This window comes from Myxocyprinus asiaticus, chromosome 2 (assembly GCF_019703515.2).
Source record: "Myxocyprinus asiaticus isolate MX2 ecotype Aquarium Trade chromosome 2, UBuf_Myxa_2, whole genome shotgun sequence".
In the NCBI taxonomy this organism is placed as follows: domain Eukaryota; kingdom Metazoa; phylum Chordata; class Actinopteri; order Cypriniformes; family Catostomidae; genus Myxocyprinus; species Myxocyprinus asiaticus.
Genome location: NC_059345.1, coordinates 7,337,175 through 7,359,401, shown reverse-complemented (window position 1 = coordinate 7,359,401; position 22,227 = coordinate 7,337,175). Strand labels below are relative to the sequence as shown.

At 37.1% G+C, this 22,227-nt stretch overlaps 1 protein-coding gene across 1 annotated transcript; it reads left to right on the top strand.

Moving 5' to 3' along the window:
• The first annotated feature begins 450 nt into the window (after nt 1–450).
• On the top strand, nt 451–19,606 carry LOC127411985 (neuronal acetylcholine receptor subunit alpha-7-like). The gene is made up of 10 exons (XM_051647994.1): nt 451–575; nt 3,010–3,149; nt 4,319–4,363; nt 4,522–4,631; nt 5,284–5,363; nt 8,080–8,247; nt 10,069–10,263; nt 16,305–16,391; nt 17,327–17,436; nt 18,250–19,606. The coding sequence occupies exons 1-10, from the start codon at nt 521–523 to the stop codon at nt 18,784–18,786; spliced, it is 1,527 nt and encodes a 508-aa protein (XP_051503954.1). The 5' UTR covers nt 451–520; the 3' UTR covers nt 18,787–19,606.
• The last annotated feature ends 2,621 nt before the right edge of the window (nt 19,607–22,227 follow it).

Genomic DNA, 22,227 nt, shown 5'->3' with positions numbered 1-22,227 from the left:
TGTATTTAGTGAAGTATTTACAATAAAATGTGTTATTTTATATTATAATGAATGGTGTAATTTTTTAATTGAGAGATAAATAAGGTATAATATCATTAAATACACTATACTATACTTTATCCAGATTAATCCTATTCTTAGAGGATGCTTGAGCTCTTTAGAATATGTTCCAAATTATGTTAGAAAACCCATTCCTTTATGATTTTGTACAAAATGTGAAAAATATAATTAACTTATTTTAAAACAGAGTCATTGGGATGTCCACAAGATTATGTGTGTGCGCTGCGCATCTGTGTGTGTGTGTGTGTGTGAGAGAGAGAGAGAGAGAGAGAGAGAGGGAGAGAGAGATTGATTGTCATTGCACTGTAAAATATAAACAGCCTGAAGGGGCGGAGCATCACGCCTGTGTTGTTGATAGCTCTTCACTTCAGTTCATAAGATGCTGAGAGAGCATCTTTACGACACTTAGAATTCCTCCGAGCTTTCCTGCTCATTTCTGCTATTGATTTTTTATTTGAAGATGGGAATTTGGGAATATACTCTTTATTTCACTACCACAACTTGCTTATGGAGTGGTGAGTGCCTTGAATAGTTGGCTTTAATGGTGCATTGATCTTAAGATATTAAGTTAAATAATATTTCTTTGTAACTCAGATACATTGATGCATGTCTGCTTGGATATATTTGGATTGCACTATTTGGACAGCAATTGATGTTTCTGTTTCATTTTAATACCTTCTGCCATTAAATGTGAGTTGTATATTTTACTGACACCCATTTTAACAATAGCTACTGCTTAGGCTTGTTTATGTGAGGGGTGTATCAATATATACATGATCAAAATTGTCAGTTTATGTAACTGCACTTAAGACATGATTTAAGTATGTGATTACGTTTAACAAGGAAATCTGGCCTTTTGTACAAAGGAGTAGCAAATTTGCTTACATTTTGACCTAGAATAAATGCAGAATCTTAAATATTTCTTCTTCATTTTGCATTATGACTTCTTCGTTTTAAATATTTCATAAAAAAATAAAACTATCTTATTTCCAGGTTTAAATGGGATTTTAAATCACAGATTTGGTCTCTGACTTGAGGGCCCCACTGTATGTTTTTATTTATTTATTTATTTATTTTTTATAGTAAATAAGAATATGTGCTGTGTACCATCTTCACCCAATCCTATATAGGATGTTTAAGCAAAATAGACATTAGCTTAAGTATAAGATAGGCTAAATTTGCTTGTTGGTGCCTATTTATCTAATTACTGTGGCTTGTAGAATTAACAGATAGCCTTAGCCTGGGTTACTTACTCCTGATAGTTCATTAGTATTTTCCAGAAAGTATTTGACTGCACTTTTCATCTTATTTGCATTAGTGTGCTGCTTACATCTAATATAAGATTACACTGGATTCTTTGTTTTGTGTACAATATCCTGTCTCTGATATTGGCAAGGGAGCTCAGCTCTCTTTGAGTCTTTCTTTGACACTCATTAACAAAAGATGGCACTTTGAATAGGGTAAAAGCCCAGCGTTATCTAGAGGATGGCCTGGGTTGAATTAGATTATGAATGGATATGATCTTAAGGGAATTAAACTAGAAAAAGGGACATTTTTTATTCAGCCAGATGAGAACGGGCAGTGACGGAGTTATCTAAGTATTTCTTTTTCTCTACTTACAGGAAGTAATTTAACTTTCAGATATGTTACATTTCTTCATGAGGTAAATTTATAGTTGTCTGCAAGGTATTTTAGTCTATTCTAAGCATCTGTTGTCTGGTATATTTTATTTGGAAACAATACATGGAGTGAGATACACACTTTAAGGAATTGTTCACCCCCAAAATGAAAATTCTTCCGTCATTTACTCACCCAGATGTTTTTTTTAAGAATATCCTGGTCACTTATTTTCCATATAATGCAAGTGAATGAGGACAGGGGATATCAAGCTCCAAAATTACAGAAAAATAAATAAATAAAAAACCACAGTAAAAGTATTATAAAAGTGGTCCATATCACTTGTGCACTATATTCCAAGTCTTCTGAAGCCATATGTCAGCTTTGTGTGAGTAACAGTCCAAAATTGAAGTCATTGCGTGTTCATGAGAGTTCATAAGAGAAGTAACAATGTACGATTAGTAAAAAAAAATGAAACGTTTTTTGAGTCAGATCTTTTCAATAATCTAGTTCACAAAACCGTTCACAAATCTGATCCACTTCTCAAGTTCAACTCACTCAATACTGATACTTTAATGATGCTATTTTAGTCATTTTGGAGCTTGACAGCACCAGTCCTCATTCGTATGCATGAAATACAGGATATTCTTCAGAAAGTAATCTTTTGTGTTCCACATAAGAAAAAAAAAAAAAATCATATGGGTTTGGAACAACATGAGGATGAGTAAATAATGTCAGAATTTTCATTTTTGCGGTGTACTGTCCCTTTAAGGCAAATGGTTGGGAGCAATAAGCCAGACTTGCTGGTGGAGGTTTAATTGCTGAAATCCAAAAGAAAAGCTTTGATGACGGTTTCCGATCAATAGGTGTATGTCCAATTAGCTGGAGCTGCTGCCTCTGTTGATTTGCGAGCATTCTCCTGAATATCCCATTCACTTGCCAGTGCAGATCTCTTCTGCTTGCAGTTAAAGTAGCAGCCCACAATGATTGTCTCCAAGTGAAATTCTGCAGCTCCGTCTTAAAGGGATAGTTCACTCAAAATGAAAATTACTCACCCTCATGTTGTTTCAATCCCTGATGACTTTCGTTCCTCCATGGAACAGAAAAAGAAAAGTTAGGCAGAATGTTCAGTCTCATATTTATTGTATTGAAAATATCAATGAAATTGAATGGTGACTGAGACTAACTTTCTGCCAAACATTTCTGCCAACAAAAAAAGTCATATAATTTTGGAACAACACGAGGGTGAGCAAATGACACCAGAATTTTCTTTTGGGGCAAACTATCTGTTTAAATGGATGTTTTACATTCACACTGTTCTTTCTTTGAAAGTGACACTTCAGGGAGAGCATCAGAGAAGACTTTACAGAGATCTGATGAAAGATTATAACCCACTGGAGAGACCCGTGTTTAATGACACTCACTCCCTCACTGTGTATTTCAGCTTCAGTCTCATGCAGATTATGGATGTGGTAAGTTGGTAGTTTCAGCTTGGGGGGAGTTACTACACGTTGTGTTTTGTTCACCCAAAGATGAAAATCTGTCATCATTTACTCATCCTCATGTTGTTTCAAACCCTTATTTACTCACCCTCATGTCGTGAAACACAAAAGGAGATGATAGGCAGAATGTTAGCCTCAGTCACCATTCACTTTTATTGCATCTTTTTTCCATACAGTGAAAGTGAATGGTTACTCAGAATTACATCTCCTTTTATGTTTCACTGAAGAAAGAAAGTCATACGGATTTGGAACAACACGAGGGTGAGTAAATGATAAAATAATTTTCATTTTGGGGTTGATGATTTCACAAATGATTTATGTTGACTATGTAAACTGACTACGAAACATGACAGTTTAAAGGGATAGTTCACGCAAAAATGAAAATTCTCTCATCATTTACTCACCCTCATGCCATCCCAGATGTGTATGACTTTCTTTCTTCTGCTGAACACAAACAAAGATTTTTAGAAGAATATCTCAGCTCTGTAGGTCCATACAGTGCAAGTGAATGGTGACCAGAACTTTGAAGCTCAAAAAGCATATAAAGACAGCATAAAAGTAATCCATAATACTCCAGTGGTTTAATCCATCTCTCCAGAAGTGATATGATAGGTGTGGGTGAGAAACAGATCAATATTTAAGTGTTTTATTTTATTTTTTTACTATAAATCTCCACTTTCAAACAGCCCTCCTAAGCGCTCTGCTCTCATAAGAGTTCTTCTTCTTTTGTTTTTGGCGATTCACATTCTTCATGCATTTCGCTACCTACTGGGCAAGGAGGCAAATTTATTGTAAAAAGGGCTTAAATATTAGTCTGTTTCTCACCCACACCTATCATATGACTTCTGAAGACATGGATTAAACCACTGGAGTCGTATGGATTACATTTATGCTGCCTTTATGTGCTTTTTTGAGCTTCAAAGTTTTGGACCCTGTTGACTTCCATTGTATAGACCTACAGAGCTGAGATATTCTTCTAAAAATCTTTGTTTATGTACTGCAGAAAAAGAAAGTCACACATCTGGGATGGCATGAGGGTGAGTAAATGATGAAAGAATTTTATTTTTGGGGGGACCGTCCCTTTACACAGCTTTCCACTTTCTTTTACTGCATAATAGTGCACATTTCTCCATCTACAGGATGAGAAGAATCAAGTACTTACAACCAACATTTGGTTACAGCTGGTAAGACAATTAATCTTACTCATTTGAACAGCTAAATCATAGCCATGTTGCTCCTGTTTGACTTTTGTGCATAAAGTGAAGTGCTGACTCACTGATACTGAAGTGTAAAGTGATTGAGTTTGGCATAAATCATGAACACATTTTTCTCTTTATTTCAGTACTGGTATGACTACTATCTTCAGTGGAACACCTCTAGATATCCCGGTGTGGCGAGTGTAAGATTCCCTGATAGTCAGATCTGGAAGCCTGACATCTTACTGTATAACAGGTTTGTCAATAGTGATCTTCATGCATGTAGTACTTTTTATAATTATGGATCATCAGCTATAAACGAGGGTTCCTACAAACACAGACATGATTAAAGAGTAAAACCCACTGGAGTGTTTAAATCAATAAAATGATTGATGAAATGATGTAGAAATCATGAAATTTCATTGGTCAGATATACACTTGATATAGCTTTTCAAGTCTGAACCCTATGTTTTTTGAGGATTTCTGGAGGGATAGTAAATGGCCTGGAAAAAGTGCTGGTAACTGAGAGAATGGACACTGAGTTTGCACTATGCCATAATGAAAACAAGGGTCTGTGACCTCATTTGTCTCTGTCTACTGGAATGCAGCCTAAAGAGTTGATTATACTGCAGTGCTTGTGCTATTTCCCTGGGAGTGATTTCTTTAGTCTTGAACTGGCCTTCACTCGTGTCCATTTAGCCTTTGAGAATTCATTTAATGAGATACATTCACAATATCAATTTTGACTGGACATTTTTCTGAAATCTGGTGCTTGCTGCATAACAGTAATCAGTGGTGCAAAACAGCACTTAACTATTCAGAAGTTTTTATAAGTGTTCCTCTAAGATGTTAATAAATAATTGTTGCATTCTCTATATAATTAAAAAGATTTGTCTGTTTTTTGACAGTGCTGATGAAAGGTTTGATGCCACCTTTCATACTAATGTGCTGGTGAACTCGTCTGGTGCCTGCCAGTATCTACCGCCAGGTACGCTTCAGATAAGGTTTTACTTAAATAATTTTTAACACCTAAAAATGATTAGGTCTGGGGAGTTAAGAAGTAGTTCCTGTTCCACTTTTAAAAATATTGGAACCAAAGTATTTTCACACCATTTTATTTTCATGTTCTGTTAACAGTTCTTGAACGTCTGCATTCTGCATAATAATACAACAATAAATAGACAACATGTCGTTCTATTTTGCTGTCCTCACTGGCAGCACACAAAAACATACGTACAGCGTGAATAGTTGTGTGTGATTCACCAATAAATGTCTCAAATGAACTAATGAATTGATCAAAAAGACTAAAAAATCAGTCTTAAATTTATGGGTTATTGGGTTGAATCAGTCTAAAGACTCACTCACTGATTGGTCAGAGTGGTTCTTGATTTGACAAGAAGAAACAATGTTATATATAGTAAGAACTAATTATAATTCTATAAACAATTGTTTCGGAACCGAATTGTTAAAGGGATAGTTCATACTAAAATGAAAATGCTCTTATCATATTCTCACCCTCATGCTATCCCAGATGGGTTTGACTTCCTTTCTTCCGCAAAACACATATCTCAGCTCTGTAGGCCCATACAATGCAAGTGAATTGTGGTCAGAACTTTGAAGGTCCAAAAAGCACATAAAGGCAGCATAAAAGTAATCCATACGACTCCAGTGGTTTACTCCATGTTTTCTGAAGCGATATGATAAGTGTGTGTGAGAAACAGATCAATATTTGAATGTCTTTTACTATCAATCTCCACTTTCACTTTCACATTCTTCTTCTTTTGTTTTTGGCGATTTGCATTCTTTGTGCATATCGCCACCTACTGGGCAGGGAGGAGAATTTAAATTGAAAAGGAGTTAAATGGTCGATCTGTTTCTCACCCTCACCTATCATATCAATTCTGAAGATACGAGGTGCGTCCCAAACCGCACACTTCTGCACTATTCTGCGCCATTTTGTAGTGTAAGTAGTGCGAGTAGTATGTTAACACTGAAAATGCAGCAAAAAGAAGTGTACTACGAGTACTCAGATGATGCACTTTTTCAACCATCAAAATGGAGTGCAGAATGTTGGACACTTCATGCACTCAGTGCAAGCGGATTGCCGTAGATAGCGGAAGGGGCGGAGTTACCTGGCTGCGCTGCTGGTGTGACAGAACAGTTGTACATAATGAAGAATGTAGCAGTTAGCGAAACTTCAGTGGATACAGCACCATACCAATGTGAGTTGAATGCTTTACCATCACCCCGAGCTGTGTGAATATGTACGTAGTTTAAGATACAAGTGTTGAACTGAGGGTGGCTAATGCACTAAAGCTAACGGCAACACATCACGTGCACTTGAAACGTCACTTCCATCAGCTGTTAAACGGCGAACTATTCCGTGTAGTAAAAAACTGTTAAGTGTTCCATTTGGGATGGTACTACACTTTGAAAATTCATACACTACATGGCTGAGTGCATAGTATATTTTGTAAGTGCATAGTGTATAGTGTGTCATTTAGGACACAGCTTTAGATTTAACCACTGGAGTCACATGGATTACTTTTATGCTGCCTTTATGTGCTTTCTGGACTTTCAAATTTCTTATTACCATTCACTTGCATTGTGTGGACCTACAGAGCTGAGATATTCTTTTAAAAATCTCTGTTTGTGTTCTGCAGAAGGAAGAAAGTCATACACATCTGGGATGGCATGAGGATGAGTAAATGATGAGAGAATTTTCATTTTTGGGTGAACTATCCCTTTAAATTCCTTACGATTCCCATCCCTACACGGCTTAATACAATTAAGCCTATGAATAGGGTATTTCTGTAATCAGTAGCCAATAACTTTTGCCAAAATAAGCAAAATTATTTTTTTAATCACATGGCAAACCCAAATCATATACCTAGTTCTCACTAATTTACACACAGAGACATCTACATAATATTCCACAATTATCAATTATTTACAGTCCTATTTTTGGTGCCTGGAGAGATTTTCATTGCTAAACTATTTGATGTGGGTGTAGGTTCACCAGTGCAGCATTCTCCTCCACTGCGTCATTGACTCTGCTCCACACATTTCCTGCTGTGCAAAGCTGAACTGGGCTCTATCCCGAGATAAACATTTGATTCACGAGTAGATGTGCTCCTGGCACTGAGTTTGCACTACATTCTTTCTGTGGTGACACTGAAGAGATTGCCTTCTCTTGAACCTCCATAAAGTCTGGTTATGCTTTATGGCAAAAGAAAGCAATGAAACACAGAAGGAAGGTGAAGTAGTAAGACATCGCCTGAACAATCAACTGCTTGAAGCTAGATGAAATTTTTTAACGTATGTCTTTACCGGCACCTTCAGTTTATGGCAGTCATCTCATAGACTGATTCCCTGGATTTCCATAAGATGTTTGCAATTATTGTATTATTTTAGAACAATAATTAAGAAATTATTAATAGTTTTATAACAATAACAATGATCAGTGAAGTGGATAAGTATTATAATTATTTGGTACATTATTATGGTACTTTGCAAGAATCACAATATTGCTACTCACGGTTAGAGGTAATTAAGTAGTTATTATTAAAGTGTGGTTATTATCAAAGATGACGCTCTAGTTATGATTATGACTTAAAGTGATCTTAAATTTGTTTTATTTGTAACTACCTTCCAACAGATACACAGTATATTTCACACCAGTCAACTCACATTTACGTTCACAGGGATATTCAAAAGCACCTGCTACATCGATGTCCGCTGGTTCCCTTTTGATGTTCAGAGGTGTGATTTGAAGTTTGGCTCCTGGACGTATGGAGGATGGTCTCTGGATCTGCAGATGATTGAGGCGGACATCACAGGATATATCGCCAATGGAGAGTGGGACCTCGTTGGTAGGTGTTATAAAAATGTTACACTTTCATCTTATTTAATATACAGTTTTACGTAAAGTGTAAACTATATGAAACATTTCTTCATGTACACCAAGACAAGTTACAGTTCTTGATATTTGTTGAATGTAAAGACACGTTTTTGAACATGTTGTTATAGTCAGGATTCATATGTAATTATAATGTTTCTATCTACATTTTGATATTTTTGAAATCAAAATATCATGCTTTCACTGTATATTTTATATATATATATATATATATATATAATGCTTTTATGCATTTATGAATTTGTCTTTGTCACTGCACTTTCCTTTCAACCCTGGTATGCTGTGACATTAAAATAATGCATTAAAAAAAAAAGATGATCTGCACTCCTTTTCTCAAATTCATATATGCATTTATTCACATATTTTAACACAGGAGAACACAAACGTTTCGGCTTTACTGCCTTCTTCAGTGTGTACATTACATAAACAAAGAACAGTGAGCAATTCATTGAAGAAATACAGGAAGAAAAAAAAGGCCAAAAATCTAAAAAATATAAATAGATATAATTTATAATACAATAAAGATAAATAAAGTTTTAAAAATAATGAAGTTAATTAAAAAAGTAAAACTAATAAAGTAAAAATAAATAACACATAGGCTGTTATCAGAAAGAAAAACAAGGTCATAATACCTTAGAAATGTGTTATTCTTGCCATTATTTATGAGTTTAAGAGATTGTGTATATGAGATATAAAAAGACTTTGAATCTGGGTATAGAATCAAGAACTTTGTGCTTATGAATAAAGTATTTGCGCTGCTGGTATAATGGTTTGATCTTTAATGGTTTGATCTTTGCAACATCGTATTTAGACAGTTGCTTCTGGTAGCACAATAATTATTTATGATTGCACTTACAGTACATTGTGATCAGTGGTCAGTTTTTACAGATTGCACAAACAATATAACGGTGAATAATGTAGTGGGATGTTATGATATTTGCTAGTTATAGCCATTCTTAGTCATCTTTGCTCTAATCCTTAACCTTGTAACAGTCAACCTATAATTTTTTTTTATGTAACCGGGTAGAGTGGTTATTGCACATTAAAGGGAGAGTTTCCCCAAAAATGAAAATTCTCTCATCATTTACTCATCACTCATGCCATCCCAGATGTGTATGACTTTCTTTCCTGTGCTGAGCACAAAAGAAGATTTTTAGAAAAGTATCCCAGCTCTGTTGGTCCTTTCAATGCAATTGAATAGTGGCAAGAACTGTGAAGGTCCAAAAAGCACATAAAGGCAGCATAAAAGTAATCCATACGACTCCAGTGGTTAAATCCATATCTTCAGAAGCGCTATGAGAGAAACAGATTAATATTTAAATCCTTTTTTACTATCAATCTCCACTTTCACTGTCATATTCTTCTTCTTTTGCTTTTGGTGATTCACATTCTTTGTGCATGTCACCACCTACTTGGAAGGAAGGAGAATTTATAGGAAAAAAGGACTTAAATATTGATCTGTTTCTCACCCACACCTATCATAGCACTTTTGAAGACATGGATTAAACCACTGGAGTTGTTTGGATTACTTTTATGCTGCCTTTATGTGCTTTTTGGAGCTTCAAAGTTCTGGCCACTTTTCACTTGCATTGTACGGACCTAAAGAGCTGAGATATTGTTCTAAAAACATTTGTTTGTGTTCAGCAGAAGAAAGAAAGAAGATAGAAGAAAGAACAAAAAATACGTTATCAGTTCCAAGTGCATAATAAGAGACAAGTATAGGAAGAATATCAGTGAATCCATGTAATAACATTGCCCATTAAATGATGTGCAGAGGTTCCAGGTCGGCGGAATGAGAGATTCTATGACTGTTGTAAGGAGCCATACCCAGATGTGACATTTACAGTTGTAATGCGGAGACGGACACTGTACTATGGTCTGAATCTGCTCATCCCCTGTGTGCTTATCTCTACACTGGCCCTGCTGGTCTTTCTGTTGCCTGCTGACTCAGGAGAGAAGATCTCTCTCGGTGAGCCAAACACTTAATGTCATTGGCATCATTCTGAAACATCATTATTAGATGTGATTTTGAAATAAAGTCATTATTCAGATGAAATTGCACCTTCAATTTAAAGGTGAAGTGTTTAATTTCTGTTCCACTAGCATAAACCAAATGGAAACTGTTCCACCAAAAGTCAGGTTCCGGAAGTAAAAATCCCATTCATTTTCTCTGGTTTGTTTTCCGAGGTTGTTAAATTTCTGAGGTTGTTAATCAATGGTATATGCTTCTGTTGAAGCCATCAGTCCATGTTATTTTAACTTAATTTTTAAACAGACTTGTTTAATTGCAGAATATGTGTTGAATAACTACACTACCCATAATCCAGCAGAGAAAGATCCACCAATCAGAGAATCTCGGTAACAAAGTGCACTAAAAGAGCTCTGACCCAAACGATTTGGTCTCCCTACACTCTCAAAGTATTAAGATATTTGCATATAGCTGAAACAATTTGCATTTATTGTTTCAATACTTTAATCAATATCTTAAATCAAAAGTTTTCCATTTTTCCATTGTTTTTAATTCTATTACGTCATTCGCAATGCTTCATGGGATTGTAGTTCGTGCCCTCATGAAAGACGTTAAGTATGCAGTCTTGTACCTTTGTCTTTTTGTCTGATTTTCAAAAACCTTTTTGCTTCAAATCAAAGTTTGTTATGTTGTTTACCTCGGAGCTGGTTGGTTTGTTTCATGGCTTAAGCCGGTTGTACTCGGTGTGAGTTCTGACACTCGGGAGGTCATGAGACCCTGCACACGTTACGAGTCATTTTATCTGATAATCATACAGATGCAGTGGTGCTCGACACGACTTAACGACCTGGCAAATTCTGAAGCAATCACACAAATGTTTGCGCTATTTATTATTATAAGACATAAAGCCAGAGGAGGACATTGCTTTCATTCCTTGTAGCTTCCGATTTAGAAATAAAAAAGAAGACTGGCATGGCCAGGGGCTGCATTGACTGAAAACTCATCTGCCAATTTAAAAATAAATAAATATATATATATATATCTATACACAACACAAACACACATATGGCAGCTGCATGTGGCTCTCTCTCACCTGAACTGCCACGTTCCGCTGCATTTATCCCTCTCCTCGGCTGATTGGCCCAATTGGGGGCTGAGGTTGCATAGTCACGGCCCGGCCCGGCCCTCCTCCTCATCACAATTCAGAATATACATATATAAATATATATATATATATATGGATAATTATTACAAATGCTGTCCGACATTTGACAGATTCAGATTTCAAAGAGAGGCTGTGTGATTTAATGACTGCATACATCAATTATAACTACAGTGTGTTGCTGCTGCCAGTTACTGCATGATAATAAAGCGCACAAAATGAACAAGACTAAAAAGAAAGTGCGCAAAATTCGCGCACCGTTTCTTACGGTTATACTTGGATTTAATCTAAGGGCAATCATGATGTTTAGTGCAGAATTCTTAGATATTTTAGTGGAGTAGGCTACCTTTATTACTCAGCTTTAGATGTAGGCTACGTCCTTCTCATCTGTGTCACACTGTCACTGCTTGCATGTGGATAGCAGACATGCTGAAGAAGTCTTGTCCATGTAAATGCGCTTTAAAGCTGCACGTAGCAAAGTTTAAAAATCTTGACTACCACACATGGAGTCGCAAGTTTGAATCCAGACTCCAGCCAGGTCTCCTAAGCAACCAAATTGGCCCGGTTGCTAGGGAGGGTAGAGTCACATGGGGTAACCTCCTCATGGTCGCTATAATGTGGTTCGCTCTCGGTGGGGCGTGTGGTGAGTTGTGTGGGGATGCCGCGGAGAATAGCGTGAAGCCTCCACACGCACTATGTCTCCGCAGTCTCAACAAGCCACGTGATAAGATGCAACTGAGATTCGTCTTCCACCACCCGGATTGAGGCGAGACACTACACCACCATGAGGACTTAGAGTGCATTGGGAATTGGGCATTCCAAATTGGAGACAAAAAAATATCCACATATCCACTATCGTGTAAATACAATTATAACAGATGCTATACCCCCCCTAAATGTCGCCCTAAAACTGAAACAAATGCACGTATGATGAATAAAAACAGACCATGATGGAAATTTTACAACTGTTTCCATCAGAGAGAAGATTGTTTTCTAGTGCAAATTATTTGTTTGAAGGGCAGAGAACAGCATGGCATTTCTGTAGAATCCTTCAGTGATGTGGTCGTGAATAATATGGGAAAAACACAGTTTTAACACAACCTTTTTCTCCAAATGTGTAAAAGCTTCATGAACACTCAGTTTTCATTGAGTTGTAACACCTTCTACTGATTGGTCAACTTCAGGAAGATCACCAAATCAGCTTGTTCAACCGCACACACCTCACGAATTCAAGCCGACAGCACCCACATTTTTTAGAAAGTTTTAAAAATTATCGGGAGGTCACAAGCTGCTCGTAAGCCACTCGCCTCGGCTCATAATTCCTATCACACAATGCGAGACGTGACCACATGAGCACAAACGATTTCCTCGCGATCTCTCCCGACTGGAAAAAGTTGGGGGCTGACATTAAGATGCCAATGGTAATAAAATCGCTTGGGAGCTCGCATGACAGCCGGAAATCGTACGGTGTACGCCCGCCTTTATAACTCTTTTATGAAGGATTTATGAAAACCCTCTGGAAAAAATGAATGGTAAAAATACTTCCGGAACCAAGATGGCTGAAAAAGTGGGCATTCACTATTGTGCTCTATTGCAAAAATAATAACTGTTTTCAAATTGGTATCCGTTATACTAAATCCATCTTCCATTGGTCAGCCAAGCAGGTAGCCCCACCTCAAACCATGCCATTGGTTGTGCCAAACAAAGAGAGGAATGTTTTTATAGCACCAGAGACCCATAGTGTTTACACTTTTTGGGAGGAATCAACCTACAACTGGTTTACTCATAGTTGTCTCAGCATATTAGGCTGGGATAGGAGAAAGTATTTTAACATTGAAAAAATGACACAAAAGTGTTTTTTTGTGGGCGCTAAGCCTAACCTGATTCACTCTAGCTCTGCCATAACTGGATGTGCATAAATATCACGTGTGCCATTTTGAAAAATCATTAATATTAGCACTCACATCAATGCAACTGTCCTTCTTTTTTGCTGACTGAGTAAAATATATAAATCTAAATAGGCATCATATGAAATTCCCTTCAGCACAAAGAGCACAGGCACACAATTTATGTGACATCACCCCTGAAAGCTACTGTAAGTGGCATGTAGTGAGATTAATGGCTAGCCAGCGATCGCTTTAGTGATTAATGATGCTAGACAGCTCTGAAGGCCAAATACCTCTATTTCATCTGGCCCGCTGAATTTAGTGGATGCTGCCTGCTGTAGCGAACGAGAGTCGTTTGGAGGAGACTAAACCTAAAATCACAGCAGGGCACAATTTGCTCTTTTCATTTTGTCAATCCTAAATGGTATTAGTTTGATGAGGCTGCCAGCATTACGTTGGCTGAGTCACTGGCTGATGTTGCTCTGTAAGGTTCAAGATCAATACTTTAATTACCAGGGATTAACTGACTGAGTCTGATACGTTTAGGTCTCATCTTAACTATTACTGCTTATTTAGGAATTAGTTTCCTAATTTAGTCATTTTATTGACTGTCATTACTTTTTGTTTATGCTTCTGTAGCTCAACTGATAGAACATGGTGCTAGCAACATCAGGGTCATGGGTTCAAATCCCAGTGAACACACAAACTGTTAAAAAAAAAAAAACTGTAACTTGAATGCACTGTAAAGCACCTTGAATAAAAGCATCTGCCAAATGCATAAATATTAATATATGATCATTAGGAGAGACCAAGGCTGGCTGTTACACTTTTAATTTCAGTGAATAAATTAAAAGATACACTTAATGGTTACACTGCAAAAATAAATAAAGTAATATACAGTATAATTAATATATATATATATATATATATATATATATATATATATATATATATATATATGATTTTTCATATTTTTCATATTTTTATATACAGTTTCTTCTGTTTTTGTGTTTATCTCATACTAAATTGTTTCAAATATTCAAACAAAATCTAACATAAAACACAGGCAAGCTGAGTCAACACAAAATACAGTTTTTAATGATAATATTATTTATTGAAGCAAAAATGTCATTCAATACCAACTGGGGCTGTGTGAAAAAGTATTTGCCCCTTAGTTACTAAATCCCCAAATCTATGAAACTGCATTCATAATGGGGTTCAGCTGGACTAGACACACCCACACCTGATTACTGCCAGTCCTGTTCAATCAAATCAACACCTAAATGTAACTTTTTCAGCTGCATGAAGTTAGCTAAATGGTCTCACCCAGTAGCACACTATGCCAAGGTTGAAAGAAATTCCAGAAATTATGAGGAAAAAGGTGATTGAAATACATCAGACTGGGAAGGGTTACAAAGCTATTTCAAAGGCTCTGGGACTCCAAAGAACCACAGTAGTGAACCTTCCCAGAAGTGGCCGACCTTCCAAAATTCCTCCAAGAGCAGAGCGACGACCCATCCAGGAAGTCACAAAAAAGCCAAAGACAACATCCAAGGAACTGCAGGCCTTTCTTGCACCAATAAAGATCACTGTTCATGACTCCGCTATCAGAAAGACACTGGCCAAAAATGGCATCCATGGAAGAGTGGCGAAGCGAAAACCACTGCAAACCCAGAAGAACATTAAAGCTCGTCTGAATTTTTGACCTTGATGATCCTCAAAGCTTTTGGGAGAATGTTCTGTGGACTGATGAGTCAAGAGGGGAACTGTTTGGAAGACAGGGGTCCTGTAACATCATAAAAACAACATCAAACCTACGTTCAGCATGGTGGTGGTTGTGTGGTGGTGTGGGAATGCTTTGCTGCTTCAGGGCCAGGGTGACTTGCAGTAATTGAGGGAAACATGAATTCTGATCTCTACCAGAAAATCCTAAAGGAGAATGTCCAGCCATCAGTCAGTGAGTTGAAGCTCAAGCGTAACTGGATTATGCAGTAAGACAATGATCCAAAGCATAGGAATAAGTCCACCTCTGAATGGCTCAAAAGAAGCAAAATGAAAGTTTTGGAGTGGCCTAGTCAAAATCCTCACTTGAACCCGATTGAGATGCTGTGGCAGGACCTTCAACGGGCAGTTCATGCTCGAAAACCCTCCAGTGTGGCTGAACTAAATCAGTTCTGCAAAGAAGAGTGGGACAAAATTCCACCACAGTGTTGTGAAAGACTGATCTCCAGTTATCAGAAGCGTTTGGTTGCAGTTGTTGCTTCTGAAGGTGGCACAACCAGCTATTAAGTTTAAGGGGGCAGTTTGTTTTTCACATGGGTGATATAGGTGTTGGATAACTTTTTGCTTCAATAAAATATGTATTTGAAAACTGTATTTTGTGTTTACTCGGGTTGCCTTTGTTTTATGTTACATCTTGTGTGAATATCTAAAACTATATAGTTTTAAATACACAAAAATAGAATAAATCAGGAATACAGGACTGTATATATATATATATTTTTCTTTTTGTGTGTGTGGCTTGTTTTCTGAGAATGTATGTCTGTAATTTCATACATTGTGTGTGTGTAATATATGTGTGTTATTTCTTGGTGCATTGCAGATTTTTTTTTTTTTTTTTTTTTTTTTTTAACAAAAGTTTACATAAATTTAGACAAGTTTAAAAAAAAATCTTACAGTGCCTTTTATCTTGTTTGAGGATTTTTTTTTTTTTTTTTGTAGGATGCAATATTAGTTCGGAGGATACATTCACACAAAATATCCTGATTTATGATTTAATAAATAAGTGGTAAATAGATAACAATTAAACAGTAAAAACAAGCACCTGTGCCATTGGACTTTTGCCTTTAAAACATTATAGTTACTCCGATATATCACTTGTGACAACTTACTTTGGTCTCACCTATATCTATGCCTGTAGTAGTGTCATGGTTTGATATGGAAAATATGTCTTTCCATATCTTGCAGAGATTAATAATTTATTTTATTGTCAGGGATCACTGTCCTGCTCTCATTGACAGTTTTTATGCTTCTGGTAGCAGAGATAATGCCAGCAACATCAGATTCTGTGCCTTTAATAGGTAAGTGCAACCTGTAATGATGTATGATCAGTAGAAAATCATTCCTGTTAACATGTTAGTTATTTTGAATAACTTTAAACCTTAACACATCTGTGGGTCATTTCGCTTCATTTTAATATACATTTTGTTATTTAATTTTATCACTTTACATTAGTAAATGCATTCCTATATATTTACTGTGCATTTTCACATTGAGAATAAATGGGTGTATATGGAGTTAGGATGAAATGATGGTGCATTTCAAGCTGTTCTGAGACCAGTGAAGACAGACAGCACACTGGAGGTTAAGTCATTCACTAAATAGGGAGCAAGGAAGCATCCTATAGCTTTCTATGCAGCTAAGTGCATTCACTCCAAAAATCCAACCAAAAGTTCAGTTTCACGCTGCAGATGATGTTTGGACCACTCAACATGTTTGGCAGATATGGTACAATGCTAATCAGTACATAGATTCAGAATTTTATAATGCAACATTTTATTTTAACATGGTTGGCAGTGATTGGATGATGCTGGACATTACTTTGAAAAGCAATGATTTATTCAGCTTTACAGAAAATCAGCTGTAATGTCTGTAACATCTCAAAAACATGAATAACCAACACTCCTGGAAACATTATAAACAATTTGATGAAAAAAATCATACTTTCTATAGCTTAGTGTTATTTAAAATTTCACAATGTAGTCCCACTGTCCACATTTTTAGGAAAACTATTCACTCCAGAATTTATTTATTTGCTTGTTTATGAGGTGCTACTAGTTACAAAATCAAAAAGGGAAACGGAAAATGCACACAGCAGTCACGCTCGGGTCTCAGGAGGTTAAAGACAATGTCTGAAACTTTTATGCTATTTGTCTGTAGTAGTTTCTTCAGAGAAGAACAGTTTCTTCCCTAGTATGTTAGTATGTTAATGTAATTCTCTCTTCCCTCTTATCAGCCCAGTATTTTGCCACCACCATGGTTATTGTTGGATTGTCTGTGATAGCTACAGTCTGGGTATTACAATACCACTACCATGATCCTGATGGAGGAAAAATGCCGAAATGGGTAAGCCTCTTAAGACTGCTTTATTTCTACTTACCATATGAACTGATTTGGCTGAATTTAGTAAAAAGCAACTAGACACTGTTCGAGAAGGATGAAGCTGCAGGCCAAGCTCCAAAGAGGGTGGGGAGCTCCAAACCGCCAGTAAAGATATACAGAGCCACTAACCTAACCCTAACCATGTGTGGAAGAGGATTAGCCACGCCCCTTCTGGAGATACCCCGCCCTCTTTTGGAGGTTCCACTCCTATTTGGAGATCTTGGGCCTGAAGCAATACCTACTTGCATTGGTCTCTCTTTTTTTAGGACTATCCGAGTGGCAATTTAGTTGTTTGATGAAAAGCAATCCCTAACATTTAAACATACCAACTAGATTTGTGGTCGCTTCAGCAGTTGCAACTCTACAAATGTAAATTAGTATGAAACTGCAATGGTAAAAATTATAGGACAGCATTGTAAGTAGCTGATAAACAACATTGCATGGTCCTGAGGGTTAACCTTCATATAGAGACCTTCATCTATCTAGCTATCTATCGATCAATGGTTCGTTCGGTCAGTTAACCCTAAAATGCGCTTCATGTGGTAACATCTAAATCATCTGGTTTAATTCAAATCAAAAATTTTATTTCACATGACTAAATCAACCTGACTTTGTTGTGGCATAATGAAACTGAGCTTGCATGATTGGCGAAACACTTTTTGCTTTTGACTAAATTCAACCAATTGTCATACAAGCGTGTTGGTGACTTAAAATCATTATTGAACGGCAGTTTTATTGTTACTTCCAAGTTTGAATGTGCTTGGTTGTTCCTCTTAGACACGAGTGGTGCTGTTAAACTGGTGTGCGTGGTTCCTGCGGATGAAGAGGCCCGGCGAGGATAAAGTTCGCTCAGCTTGCCACAACACAAAGCCACGCAGCAGCCTCTCCAGTGTGGATCTGAACATCAGCACAGGAGCAGCTCAATCCACCAACGGAAACCTGCTGTACATCGGCTTCCGTGGATTGGACACTATTCACTACGCCGCTTCACCAGACTCAGGGGTCATCTGCAGTCGACTTGTTGGCACAGGTGAGGAGGATATGCTTCTCCCTGGGGCTCAGGCGCCCTCCGTAAGCAGTGGTCATGGAGATAGTGAACTGTCCAAAATCTTGGAAGAGGTTCGGTACATTGCCAAACACTTTCGGGACCAGGATGAAGAAGAGACTGTGTGTAATGAGTGGAAGTTTGCTGCATCTGTCATCGATCGTCTTTGTCTCATGGCCTTTTCTCTGTTCACCATCCTCTGTACCATTGGCATCTTAATGTCAGCCCCCAACTTTGTAGAGGCCATATCTAAAGATTTCTTCAACTGAGGCATTTGCACGCCCTATATGTAGTTAGTTCTTACTTCTTAGAGTGTGTTGTAATATATGTAACAATACATTTCATTAATAAATATTATTTCTCTAAAATTGATGTAGAGAGGTCACACTGAATTCAGCTTAAATGAAAATTCTGTCATCATTAACTCACCCACATGTCCTTCCGAACCTGTTTGACTCCCTTTCTTCCATAGAACACAAAAGGAGATGTTTAGCATAATGCTTCAAGCTTCAAAAAGGATACAAAAGTACCATAAAAGCAGTATCAAAAGTTCATGGTTCATATGATTTGTGCACAATAAGTCTTCTGAAGTCATAAGATCCAGTAGCTTTGTGTGAGAAAGTAACCAAAGTCATGATGGTGCTTTTGTGTCCTTTTTGAAGCTTGAAAGCTCCAGTCTCCACCCAGTATGCAGGGTTTGGAATGACATGAGGGTGTGAAAATGATGACAGAATTGTATTTTTAGGTGAACTTTCCCTTTAAAGTGTGCACCAAAAGACAGAACTGTAACCTTCTGAGCACTTTATAAATGTGGATAAAATAATTCTAGTCTTTTTTGTGTTGTTTTTTAGTCCTATTCACAGAAGAAATATGTACCAGTGAATTTCTGTATTGTTATATGTCCTATCTTTTTTGATCTGTGGTAATCACTGTAGTCTGTCATACTCAAATTACTTAGCTGAACATTTCCATGCATATTCATTTTGAACCGCAGGTAAATCAGTCAGTGTACAGTATGTGATATCATTAGAAGTGGAGATTTTTTTCTTTTAAAATATTGCTGTATATTAACAAATAAACATATTTTTGTAGGACAAAACTTTGAAGTAGATTTGAAAAAATTGTTAGACTCATTTAGATGTGCTATAATTATATTTTTAATATGCACTGGTTTTGTCAAACAGAATCAACATTTCATAGTGAGTCCTGCGTTACAGTAATCACTCAGATGCTGTTTGGAACACAAAATGCTTTCATTATAGACGACAATTAATTCAACACAATAACGTTAATTTGTGCTCATTAAATAAATTATAATAATATAAATACTAATGATAAAAATATTAAGGCACTCAGCTGTGCATCGTTCCTAACACCCCTTAGCCGTGACAAGGACTCTAATACCATACTGCTTAAATTAAATACTTTGTATAATAAATTCATTTTTGCCAACAGGCTTTAACGTCTTTAAAGGAATACTTACCCAAAAATGAGAATTAATTCACCCTGAAAAGTGACTCCAGGCTGTCAAGCTTCAAAAGGACTAAGAAATATCATTTAACAACAGTAAAAGTGGTCAAAACGACTCATGCACTATAGTACATGTGTTCTGAAGCCATACAATCCCTTTATGTGATTAACAGACCATAATTTAAGTTTTTATGTTCTTGGACCCCAATACAGCATGTTTCCCCAACCACACAGAGACTCCTAATGGAGAAATATATATTTTTTTAATTAATGCTGAAATAGAATTATTATATGAATAATTTAACAATTTTATATTATGAAATAATTTATAAATAATAATAATAATAATAATAATAATAATAATAAACTGCTCATTAAGCTTCAAAACCCATATTATATTTAATCCTATCTTTTAAAGAAAACAGTTCACCCAAAAATACAAATTCTCTCATCATTTACTCACCCTCATGCTATCCCAGATGTGTATGACTTTTTTCTTCTGCTGAACACAAATGAAGATTTTTAGAAGAATATCTCAACTCTGTAGGTCCATACAATGCAAGGGAATGATGATCAAAACTTTTAAGGTCCTAAAAGCATTTAAAGGCAGCATAAAAGTAATCCATAAGACTCCAGTGGTTTAATCCATGTCTTCAGAAGTGATATGATAGGTGTGGGTGAGAAACAGATCATTATTAAAGTCCTTTTTTACAATCAATCCCCACACCTTTACTTTCCCTGTCACATTCTTCTTCTTTTGTTTTTGGTGATTCGCATTCTTTGTGCATATCGCCACCTACTGGGCAGGGAGGAGACTTTATATTAAAAAAGGACTTAAATATTGATCTGTTTCTCATCCATACTTATCATATAGCTTCTGAAGACATGGATTTAATAACTGGAGTCTTATGGATTACTTTTACACTACCTTTATGTGCTTTTTAGACCTTCAAAAGTTTGGTCACCATTCACTTGCATTATATGATCCTACAGAGCTGAGATATTCTTTAAAAAATCTTCGTTTGTGTTCAGCAGAAGAAAGAAAGTGGCCTAAGGGTGAGTAAATGATGAGAGTATTTTCATTTTTGGGTGAACTAGCACTTTAATTGATAAACTCTAGGAAATGCATTATTGTTTTGGTATTAGTTTTTTTTTTCTCAGAAAACAAATCTAATCAGATCTTTACATCATAAACTCAAGAAAGAAAGAAAGAAAAAAAAAGAAAGTCCTCACTTTCTACTGCTTTTATTTTCAGAAAATGTAACATGTGTAAATATTTGTATGAACATAAAACGATTCAACAACTAAGACGTAAACTGAACAAGTTTCACAGACATGTGACTAACAGAAATGGAATAATGTGTCCCTGAACAAAGGGGGGGGGGGGGGGGGTGTCAAAATCAAAAGTAACAGTCAGTATCTGGTGTGGCCACCAGCTGCATTAAGTACTGCAGTGCATCTCCTCCTCATGGACTGCACCAGATTTGCCAGTTCTTGCTGTGAGATGTTACCTCACTCTTCCACCAAGGCACTTGCAAGTTCCCGGACATTTCTGGGGGGAATGGCCCTAGCCCTCACCCTCCGATCCAACAGGTCCCAGAAGTGCTCAATGGGATTGAGATCTGTGCTCTTCGCTGGCCATGGCAGCACACTGACATTCCTGTCTTGCAGGAAATCATGCACAGAACGAGCAGTATGGCTGGTGGCATTGTCATGCTGGAGGGTCATGTCAGGATGAGCCTGCAGGAAGGGTACCACATGAGGGAGGAGGATGTCTTCCCTGTAACACACAGCGTTGAGATTGCCTTCAATGACAACAAGCTCAGTCCGATGATGCTGTGACACACCGCCCCAGACCATGACGGACCCTCCACCTCCAAATCGATCCCGCTCCAGAGTACAGGCCTCGGTGTAACACTCATTCCTTCGACGATAAACGCGAGTCCGACCATCACCCCTGGTGAGACAAAAGCGCGACTCGTCAGTGAAGAGCACTTTTTGCCAGTCCTGTCTGGTCCAGCGAAGGTGGGTTTGCGCCCATAGGTGACGTTGTTGCTGGTGATGTCTGGTAAGGACCTGCCTTACAACAGGACTAAAGCCCTCAGTCCAGCCTCTCTCAGCCTATTGCGGACAGTCTGAGCACTGATGGAGGGATTGTGCATTCCTGGTGTAACTCGGGCAGTTGTTGTTACCATCCTGTACTTGCCCGCAGGTGTGATTTTAGGATGTACTGATCCTGT